This window comes from Amphimedon queenslandica, unplaced genomic scaffold (genome assembly GCF_000090795.2).
Source record: "Amphimedon queenslandica unplaced genomic scaffold, v1.1 AMPQUscaffold_13453, whole genome shotgun sequence".
NCBI lineage: Eukaryota > Metazoa > Porifera > Demospongiae > Haplosclerida > Niphatidae > Amphimedon > Amphimedon queenslandica.
In genome coordinates, this window is record NW_003546311.1 from 102,141 (window position 1) to 112,689 (window position 10,549).

Below are 10,549 nucleotides of genomic sequence, written 5' to 3' on the forward strand. Positions count from 1 at the left end.
TATTAATTGTCAAATTTTACAGCAGTGATAATCATGTTTTTTATGGCAGTACCAGATATTTTGCACATAATTATTATTATATAATACAATCATTCTTGCACACAAAAGATGACAATTAAAGCAAAACAATAATAAGTATTACTATAATATGAAAGTCACACAATTAACAAACAGTAGCAGTGTCATGTTATTATAAACTAATTCCAGGACTCTATTAATTGGTCTAAGTCTCGTATTGGTATCAAAGGGAGGGATATGGACCAGATCATCTTCATACCACAATAAGGACAATCATTAGCTATCAACTGATCCAACTGGTGCTGAAGGTATTAATAGCATTGGTCAAGTAAATGGAATTTTAAATCATATTACCTTGCTAGTTTCTCTTTCTTTCAAATCTCTTGATTCTTCTGCCAAATGTATTAGTGAGTTCATCCGACGACTAAAGTATAAATTTAAAAAAATTCATAAAAAATCCAATTTTGATCGGAATCGATTCAAACTTGAGATATAAGGTTAGAACATGTACATGTATATGTATAAGAAAAAATTATAAAAATGAAGAATTGTCTCCTTTTTATTTTTGGTGAAATTTGGCCAAAATCCATGTACTATAGTACAGGGACGCTGGCCAGATTTTGGAGCAACTTTAAAAATTCATAAAAAATTTAAATTTGATCGGAATCAGTCCAAACTTGATATACAACATCAGAACATGTATATGCATAAAACAAAATTTTTAAAATGGAGAATTCTCTCCTTTTCATTTTTGGCGAAATTTGGCCAAAATCCATGTACTAGGTATAGCAAGGCTGTAAAAGTCGTGGCAGCCATTTTGTTTGGGGGTGAATCCTACTTAGTAATGCTACCGTGTTACTAATTATAATAGTACAGGGACTTTGGCCAGATTTTGTGGAGCAACTTTAAAAATTCATAAAAAATTTAAACAAACTTGATATACAACATCAGAACATGTATATGCATAAGACAAAATTATAAAATGGAGAATTCTCTCCTTTTCAATTTTGGCAAAATTTGGCCAAACAGGGACTTTGGCCAGATTTTGGAGCAACTTTTATAAATTTTTGCAAAAAATCTAATTTTGATAATTATTAGCTCAAAGTTTCTATGTAATACAAGATCATCTTAATGAGTGTTCTTACGTCTCGTTAGCAGAGAGAGTAGATGCTATGACATCGGTGAGACAATCACGATGGAAAGTGTGACGACAAGGGAACATGTAGAAAGCACGCGAGAGCAACCGACCCTGACACACGTTACACTTTTCACTCGACTTGATAAGAACGGACCTGAAATGAAGACAATGAAGGGGAGACGGGTAAGAAAAAAAGGTGTCTAACTTGTTACGTATTTCTTGAATGTCTGAGCGAATGTTTCTAGCACTCTCAGTGGCTCCTTGCATTTCTTTCTTGAGCTGCTCAATGTGTGAGTTGTACTCTTGCAATGAGTCACATATGGCATCCTAGAGGAGGAGGAGGAGATACGAGTGAAGGTGTAGGAGCAGCTGTGCTGTCTAGCTACCTTGAATTGATCGATGGTGACAACATCAGAAAAGAAAGGGAGAATGTCTTCAATTTTGAGGACATTGCAATCCTTTAGAAACTGCATCGCCCTACAAATTAATTAGTAAACTCCGACCTACACTAACAATACAACCAAGCATAGGGCAAATTACAGTACACCACTAATGACATGCCTCAGTATATTCTAGTATATTATTAGCATACCCTTTAATGTCTTTCTTTTCTTTGATGACATGCTGGGCAATCATTAGCCAGAGCTTCTTCTGTAGCTGTGTGTCTTTTCTAACCATTGCATTCTCATTGATGATAGTACGAGCAAGAGTAACCTCGTTACACTGTCAAACAAAGAGAGACAAAAGGAAGACTCTCTATCTCCTCTTGTTCCCCCTTACCTTTAAAGCCAGTGATACAGACTCCTCATAAAGGCCCATTGCAGAGTATATGTAGACACAAGGGACGTTGAGTCGGCCATTATCCAAACACAGTCTCAGAGCATAGTGGGGGTCATAAAGAGGAGCAAAACCACTCTGCAATAAGTAGTAGTACATTCACAATAACATTGAGCATATTTTAAAATGACTAGCTCAAGCTTCAAAACAACTATTTCTTACTTTTGATTGGTTGATGAGGTACTCCCTAAGCTTACGATGGTCAGTCCCTTCCTTGCTATTGGCGTAAGAGGAAATGAGGAAATTGTGAACTGACATGACTTCAGACTGGAGTGAGTTCACACAATGCTCAAGATAAATGATAGCAGCTGCATTCTATTAGCATCGTATTACAAATACAAATATGTACATGTAACTCATTTAAAATGTTGTATGAACCTGTTCATCTTGAAGAGCTTCATCTGTCTGTCGTGGTTGTATCAGTGAGGGGATGAGTTTCTTTGGATCGAGATACCTTCCTGCTGCTATCCAGCTCTGAACTGTCTTCATTGGTATGTGCTTCACAAAAACTGGAGAGAACTTGTAATAGAAACCGGCAAACTTCTGAAACAGTATCTTCCTTTCATTCTGCAATAAAATTGCACTAGGAATAATTTATGCTATTTTTTGCAAAACATATATAGTGTGAAGGTTAATTCTTGAAATTTTGCATACCATGTGACTGTCATGTGGTTCCCTACCTTTTCTGGATGATGGAGGGCCATGGCTGCCTGCTCTGTGAGTATATCAAGAGCATCTTCATATTTGTACTGCTGTATGTAATGAGTTATCACCTTATCGTAATCTGAGGGAGGAGAGGAGGATGAAAATCAGAAATAAAGATACTGAAATAAGAATTGACAATCATCAATTCTCAATGCAATACTCTCTATACATTACATTGCTATTGTTTGAGGACAGCACAAATTCAATTTCAATGATGTTACAAGTGTAAGTACATGTACATGCATGCATGTGTATGCATAATGTAATAAATGATTGGGCCCCTTTACCTCTCATTGTTTTAGCAAAGTATATGATGTCATCTGTCGATCCATGACTTGCCATCAGATCATAAATTGTCCTGCTATTATCGCTAAAACATTTCTAGAATAGAAAAAGAGTAGATAGAAATTCAGAGATACATGCATTGTATACGTAACGTTCAAATAAAATAGTGAATATTACTTTAAGCTCTGGCAGGTCAAGAAAGTCATGAAACTCTTTCTGGAGTCTGAGGTAAGCTTCCATGTTTCTCTCGTCGCTGAGGTTCCCTAACTCATTGAGGTATAGCTCTGTCAGCCAAGTACTGAGCATTGTCCTCTGGGTGAGGTCTTTAGGAGAGAGTAAGGCTAATTTACGCTTCAAGAATAACTTGAGGGCTTCCTTCTTGTTGATCTAACAAGGAGAGAGGGAGGGGAGAGGGAGAGGAGAGAGGGAGGGGAGAGAGGAAGGGGAGAGGGAGGAGAGAGGGGAGAGGGGAGAGAGGGAGAGGAGAGAGGGAGGGCAGAGGGAGGGCAGAGGGAGAGACGGAGGAGAGGGAGAGGAGAGACGGAGGAGAGACGGAGGGTGGTAGATTAGAAACAGGTGCATAGGCCCACCATGCTGTACCTGCATGAACTTGAGAGTAACCTGCTCAAATGACAAACGACTTCTAGAGAAAACAATGGCAGCATCTTCATACCTATACAGTACATGTATCAGTGCAAGGTTACTATTGTACTGGTTTACCTTCCTTTAGTGAAGTAATGCTCAGCTTGTCTTATCAATATGGAGTCAAGGTTCTGTTGATCATCCTAATGTATAAATAAAAGTAATAACAAGTTCTCTCTCTCTCCTTCCCTCTCTCTCTCTCTCATACTAACAGCTGCATATTTCTGTGCAAGGTCAAACTTTTCCTGATCAAGATAAATCTTCCAAACATTCCTAATAATAAAAATAAAAAATAATATTATAATCATAACACATTATACCTTGATTCGGCATGAGGTGAGTACATCATTAAATTCATCTTAGCATTAGTCCAAATATTACGAGTTACAGGATCAGTAGACATAGCAAGCAATGGACCATTCCTCTGTACAATAGAGAGAGTAATGAGAGAGTTATACATGTACATATACATGTACATGTATATGTACACTACAAAGTACATGTACTCACTCTTGCGTTAAATGGCTCCTCAAAAACCTTCTTATTGTTGAGGTGACATATAGCAACAATTCTAAGGAAGAAAGACATGCTAATTGAGTGTGGATCTTCTCCTTACTTGTCTCTGTATAGCAGGACACAGTGAAATTTGGTCAATGCTAGCCCAATGGGTAGAACAAGGTCGGATTGATCCCATTCAATTACTATATCTTCCCCAGTCTCAGCCACTGCTGAATAACTATCACATTATGTCAAGGAAGAATAACACAACAGTAGTACATGTACATGCATGTACAGTACACATGTATATTCATAAATGCACATGTACATGTACATGTAAGTGTCTGTGTATAAAAAATATAAGTATGAATACGGTATGAGGTTTTTCTCAAGGAAGAGTGTCTCTCCTGGCTGCTGGTCCCCAAACACTAGAGTGCTATAGTACACGCCTGCTCCGGTGAGCCAAGCAAAGGCTATAGGGGGCTCTGGCGAGTGAGGAGGCCAGACACATAGTTTACTGTCCTTGAGTGACCCAGGGATCTCTTGAAATTGAACTGTAGAGTAAGAGGAGAGGAAAAAGGAGATAAAAACACTAATATATTATGTATTATTGCTATTATGCAACTAGGAAACATTATGATCGTTATTAGGCATTATAATTCTATCAATAGTGTTCAATAAATCAGTAAACTCAATACCTTTCACTTGATCGTTATAAAATGAGAATAGTTCCATAAACTGAGGCTCATTCTTAGTATTGATATGTCCAATGAACTGGTACACCCGACACGGAGTTGTTGCTAGTATATACCATTTGTCATTGTACTTTGGGAACGGCTCCATCAGCAGACCTGGATAAAAAAACAATGTGAACCTTTTAACATAAAGAGCAGCAAAAGCAAAAATTATTGCACGTGCAGAAAATTTATAATTGTATACCAATTTTACTTAAAAGTACATGTAATTGAAATTTTCTCTTTCAAAAAGCTCAACCAACTTTTATTGCATTTTCAATTTCAAGTTTTGAGTCGCATTATTTATACATCAATTTCCACAACAATTCTCTCTCTCTCTCTCTCTCTCTTACCAGTGACTGATTCCGCTGATCCTGTCATGTCAGGCATCAGTTGATACAATTCGGTACAACTGCTCCTCTTAGAATCAACCTGTACCTGTGCCTCACATATCACACCTACACACACACACACACACACACACAGACACACATGTATATAAATAAAGCATTAGATATCCCCTCCTGATCCCATTACCATTATTAGTGCCCAGTAGTATAGCCCCAGTGCTGTGTTCTGAAATCTCCAGTTTATTCCAAGCAACACTCTCCACAAGATGACCTTTGAGCCTTGGCTGGAGGCGTGGCTGGGTTTTCTTGACCCCACCCCTTGCAATGTGGTACATCTCCTTTGACTCCATGCAGACGAGGAGATGATGTGACTTTGGATCTTGGAACATCTTATGAATCCTCACATCGTCATCTCTCTTAATCTCACACACTGAGAATAATAAGAGAAATAAAGCATAAGAGCATCTTTAGCTTACTCTCTGGAGGCTTAGCTTCCTTAAGATCAAACCTATATATAGTGTTGCCCAATACAGCGACCGTGAGGAGATTATTACTGACAACGACATGAGTGATGTGACTAGGAATGCTGAGAAAAAAGCATAATAATATAATGATAGACCAGTCAAATTACAAACCGGATCCGTGTGATGTCCTGTCGTCTCAGTATTGGGTACTCTTGTGCCTTCCTTTCTACTGGTTTCTAAGAGAAAGAGAGAGTTTATATGTAGTGGGTGTGGCTCATGGTCTCACCTCTTGTGATTGTTGACGGTATGTTCCTCCCTCTACCACCACGTCTCCAAAAGGATTGACTCCTCCGCCTAGAGATCTCTCTCTTCTCTGTCCCTCCAGACCTCCCATTCCTCCTCCCGCCCCTCCGATGCTGCTGTAGTCGTCGAAACGAGACAGTAGATCCTCTGCCATTTTGAAAGGGGCGGGTCTAATAATCTAAAAATTTAATTTAACCCCCTACCCCTGTGCAAAATTAAAAACCGTACACTCCCGTTTACTTTGATTCGTAAACTATTCTAAAATCAGAAATTCAGAATCAGCTGCAACTAACAATAATTATTATTATTATTTTATTTATTTTTTAGGTTTTATATATAGTCATGGCAAATGTACTGAGGCTCTTTTCACTCTCTTCTAGTCTCCTAAAATTCTCTCAAAGGTCATTCCTCTCTCCTCATTTGAGTATACGATTGCAATCAGTTCCCAAGCACTCCTTCTCTTCCTCAGTCTCCTCCTGTCTGGCTGTATCTCAAACATTATTTAAATCAATCCGACTCCCTTTTCTATTAGTTCCTCTTGGTCTGTTCTCTCGCGGTTGCTCCAGCAGTATTATTGCTCAGTGTCGATCGAAAGGTTCTTCGAGGGTTTCACTTTTAAGAACTCGGCACCTTTCAAACGAGCGAGGCTTCGGCTCGCCTAGTTTTGATTGGCTGTCCTTTTGGAACATATTAGCACCGGATATCCTTATCCTCCTATTGGCTGCAATGGTGATTAATTAATAATCATTATGTATATGTGCAGCTAAGAATCATTATTATACGTTAATTGTAAAATTTGTATTAATTTTGCTAGAGTGCTGTTGTGGTTGCTTTTCTTAATGTCCGTATTCCTCTTACGCTTGGTGAGCTCATTAATGTCATATCTGGAATGACTACTGGTAAAAAGGCTGGTCAGTATCTCTCTGAGCTTGTCAGGCCTGGATTGAGTCTCGCTGGTTAGTTAAAATTTGTACCATTAAAAGTCCTTTTACATGTACTTCTGCTAGCATAGACTATGGCCCATGGTTTTTCCTGAAAAATGGCTCCAAAATCACTTCCAATTTTTATTACATTTTTTTGATAAATATTGATGTTCTTTTGTTATGTAGAAAGTTTGAGGTGAGTCTGATAAAAAATTTTGAGTTATGGCCATTTTAAAAATGAGCGAATTTCTGAAAAATACCCAAGGCTATAGCCCATGGTTTTTTCTAAAAAATGGCTCCGAATCACTTCAAATTTTTATTGAATTTTCTGATACATATTGATGTCCTTATGGTGTATAGAAAATTTGAGCGAATTTCGATAAGAAATTTTCAAGTTATGACCAATTTTTAAAATGGGCCAATTTTTGAAAAATACCCAAGGCTATAGCCCATGGTTTTTTCCAAAAAATGGCTCCGAAATCACTTCAAATTTTTATTGAATTTTAAAATACATATTGATGTCCTTATGGTGTGTAGAAAGTTTGAGCGAATTTCGATAAGAAATTTTTGAGTTATGACCAATTTTTAAAATGGGCCAATTTTTGAAAAATACCCAAGGCTATTATAGCCCATGGTTTTTCCAAAAAATGGCTCCAAAATCACCCAAAATTTTTATTAACTTTTCGGATACATATTGATGTCCTTATGCTGTGTAGAAAGTTTGAGTCGATTTTGACTTATCTTTTTCAAGTTATGGCCATTTTATAATTTCTCTCTTTACACTAGGCCTGTATGTATTGCAAAGCTTATTCACATTCGGTTACATTTCTCTTCTCTCAATTGTTGGGGAGAGGTGTGCACTCCGTCTAAGGACTCAACTCTTTCAGTCTCTCCTTGAACAAGACATTGCTTTCTTTGACACACACAAGACAGGAGAACTAGTGAACAGGTCAGCCATACTACACACATAGAAACCAATAACATCCATTAAAAGAATACTGTTAAAGCATAAAAAGATAATATAATATGGCCACAATCAGTCTTGGCTTGCGATAAAATATAATATTTGTATTCACAGGCTTTCTGGTGATGTTCAAGACTTCAAGAGTTCTTTTAAGATGGTTGTCGGTCAAGGGCTTAAGAGTGTTACCCAGACTGCTGGCTGTGTCATTTCACTATTCATAATTTCACCAAAGGTAAGGCATCATATTGTTTATGCCTTATTTCCTTACTAAAAGCTGCACTGACATTGTATAGTAGTTCTTATCTTAATAAAAGTTTTGTTTTACTCTATTACATCTATTTTTATTGTCTCACAATAATCATCAATTTGCAGATGACTATGCTGGTAGGTGTTGTTGTACCAGCAATGATTGGTGTGGGTACTGTACTTGGGAGAATATTGAGAGGATGGTCATATGAAGCACAGGAACAAGTCAGTATAATACTCAAATAAATATATACATGTGCAATTGTGCATATACTATTAATGTAGTAATAGTTGCATTAACCTACTGTAGCTCTTGTTTATATTCTTTATTATTGTATACCTGTTCAATGTTAGTTTTGTTTAGGTTTCAATGGCGACTGCCGTAGCTGATGAAGCTTTGAGTAACATTCGTACAGTGAGAGCATTTGCAATGGAAGATAAAGAACTGAGGTAGAGAGGAGGAGGAGAGGGGGGAAATCTGTTGATGTAAATCCTTTTATAGTTTATACGAACGTGAGCTAGTGCAGGCCAGTTGGTTCAATCAAAGATTAGGCTTTGGGATTGCTGGCTTTCAAGGACTAACCAATCTAGCCATCAATGGTACACCCAACTATCATTATTTTTTAAAATCTATTACTATTATTATTACTATTATTTTTTTAACCAGGTATGGTACTGGTAGTATTGTCACATGGTGGCCTGTTACTGGCGTCCAATCAGATCACTCCTGGTTCTTTGATGTCATTTCTTGTTGCCACTCAGACAATACAGCGTAGCCTCGGCCAGCTCTCAATCCTCTTTGGTCAAGTTGTGAAAGGAATGACTGCTGGAAGTCGTGTGTTTGAAGTAAATATTTTTAAAAACTGCATGAGCTCTACTTGTATTCATTGGTACTATGTTGCTAGTACATTGATATGCCACACTCTATTCCAGTCTCTGGAGGGGCTGTCATATCTGCAGATAAACTTGTTGGTGAAGTTGAGTTTAGAAATGTTTCATTCTCTTATCCGTCTCGATCAGAACAAGTAAGCATCAACTTAAAATATAATACAAACAAATTGAAACTAAGCAGTAACAGCTTTGTAGTAATAATTGCATCCTTGCCAATAGTGTTTGTATAATTACTAATAATTAGTTATTTATAATTTTAGCACTAATTGGCTCTGTTTTATAGAAAGTCCTTGATGATTTCAATATTTCACTATCGGCTGGTAAAGTAATGGCACTTTGTGGCTTATCTGGTGCAGGTATGGCCTCGCTTCTTCTTTAATTTCTAAATCCACTCAGTCAGAAGATGATCATTCTCATATCCAATCTCTCACATACACACTTCATTGTTACCTTTTCTTTTAGGGAAATCAACTGTAGCTGTTCTATTAGAAAGATTTTATGATCCTGAGCTTGGAGGAATATATATTGATGGGAGGTATAAATTTGCATTAGTAAATATTATTTTACATTATGATGCGTAGGGATTTACGTAGCTTAGATCCACAGTGGGTAAGAGGGTCACTCATTGGCTACATTAATCAAGAGCCTATTCTCTTTGCTACCAGCATTATTGAGAATATAAGATATGGTAAACCTTCTGCTACAGACAGTGAGGTTGGTGGTATTAATCCCCTGCTTTATTGCATGTTTTGTTTTGTTTCAGGTATATGAAGCAGCTAAATTGGCCAATGCTGATGAATTCATTTCCAAGTTCCCTGCTGGGTATAGGACAATAGTAGGAGAGAGAGGAGTGACACTCTCTGGTGGACAAAAGCAAAGGTACACATACATCATGTACTTGCTTTTATGATTGCATACACTGCTGTCTATCTTTCTTCTCATGCTTTACATTGTACAGAGTAGCTATAGCTAGAGCATTATTAAAAGACCCCCAAGTCCTGATACTTGATGAAGCAACGAGTGCATTAGATGCGCAGTCGGAGAAACTAGTACAAGAGGCATTAGACAGAGTTTCAAAAGGTGAGGGTACTACATGCATTAATACCATGTACTCTTGAATATAGATTGTTTCTACATGAAGTATGTGTATTTTATTGCTTCTGCTAGGTCGTACTGTACTGGTAATAGCTCACAGATTGAGCACCATACAAGATGCTGATACCATTGCTGTTGTACATCAAGGAAAGATCAGAGAGGTACGTTATAAGAAATATGCAATTTAAAGATATTGACATGCTGTATTATTTTAGACTGGAAGTCACAGCTCCTTGTTGAGACAAAAAGGACTCTATTATGAATTGGTCAGAAGGCAGACGGACATTTTAACTAGCAAAGAGTGACAAAAAAGAAAATAGTATAATTATTATGTACATTTTTAATAGCAGTGTTATTATAATAATAGATAAAAAATAAAATAGATAAAAAATATAATTATGTTTACAATAAACAGAATAATAAGAGAATTCGAATTTAATTTAGTCATCGTCATGG

The 10,549-nt window shown here is 37.2% G+C and overlaps 2 protein-coding genes across 2 annotated transcripts; one reads left to right on the top strand and one right to left on the bottom strand.

The window, feature by feature from the left end:
- Positions 1 to 43: 43 nt before the first annotated feature.
- LOC100638935 (vacuolar protein sorting-associated protein 18 homolog) lies at positions 44 to 6,143 on the bottom strand. Its single transcript, XM_011404913.2, has 25 exons — positions 5,958 to 6,143; positions 5,843 to 5,907; positions 5,684 to 5,793; positions 5,395 to 5,637; positions 5,211 to 5,315; positions 4,822 to 4,974; positions 4,497 to 4,677; positions 4,242 to 4,361; positions 4,136 to 4,196; positions 3,946 to 4,049; positions 3,838 to 3,898; positions 3,704 to 3,768; positions 3,584 to 3,656; positions 3,161 to 3,370; positions 2,986 to 3,079; positions 2,674 to 2,777; positions 2,372 to 2,560; positions 2,156 to 2,308; positions 1,937 to 2,071; positions 1,749 to 1,879; positions 1,543 to 1,633; positions 1,362 to 1,483; positions 1,164 to 1,310; positions 373 to 442; positions 44 to 320 (listed from the first exon to the last, which is right to left on the bottom strand). The coding sequence occupies exons 1-25, from the start codon at positions 6,126 to 6,128 to the stop codon at positions 198 to 200; spliced, it is 3,081 nt and encodes a 1,026-aa protein (XP_011403215.1). The 5' UTR covers positions 6,129 to 6,143; the 3' UTR covers positions 44 to 197.
- An 83-nt stretch (positions 6,144 to 6,226) lies between these two features.
- Positions 6,227 to 10,532, top strand: LOC100639062 (ATP-binding cassette sub-family B member 8, mitochondrial-like). Its single transcript, XM_019995129.1, has 16 exons — positions 6,227 to 6,703; positions 6,789 to 6,930; positions 7,684 to 7,846; positions 7,976 to 8,093; positions 8,234 to 8,332; positions 8,472 to 8,557; positions 8,610 to 8,707; positions 8,775 to 8,953; positions 9,013 to 9,132; positions 9,282 to 9,354; positions 9,461 to 9,533; positions 9,580 to 9,712; positions 9,762 to 9,877; positions 9,957 to 10,078; positions 10,166 to 10,254; positions 10,309 to 10,532. The coding sequence occupies exons 1-16, from the start codon at positions 6,317 to 6,319 to the stop codon at positions 10,396 to 10,398; spliced, it is 2,088 nt and encodes a 695-aa protein (XP_019850688.1). The 5' UTR covers positions 6,227 to 6,316; the 3' UTR covers positions 10,399 to 10,532.
- Positions 10,533 to 10,549: the final 17 nt, after the last annotated feature.

Coding starts and splice junctions, on each gene's coding strand:
- LOC100639062 (XM_019995129.1), top strand. CDS start 6,317: ATGGCAAATGTACTGAGGCTCTTTTCACTCTCTTCTAGTCTCCTAAAA. Junction 8,333..8,471: donor CATATGAAGCACAGGAACAA/GTCAGTATAATA, acceptor AGTTTTGTTTAG/GTTTCAATGGCGACTGCCGT. Junction 8,708..8,774: donor AACCAATCTAGCCATCAATG/GTACACCCAACT, acceptor TTTTTTAACCAG/GTATGGTACTGGTAGTATTG.
- LOC100638935 (XM_011404913.2), bottom strand. CDS start 6,128: ATGGCAGAGGATCTACTGTCTCGTTTCGACGACTACAGCAGCATCGGA. Junction 4,975..5,210: donor ATCAGCGGAATCAGTCACTG/GTAAGAGAGAGA, acceptor TTTTTTATCCAG/GTCTGCTGATGGAGCCGTTC. Junction 3,899..3,945: donor TCACCTCATGCCGAATCAAG/GTATAATGTGTT, acceptor TTTTATTATTAG/GAATGTTTGGAAGATTTATC.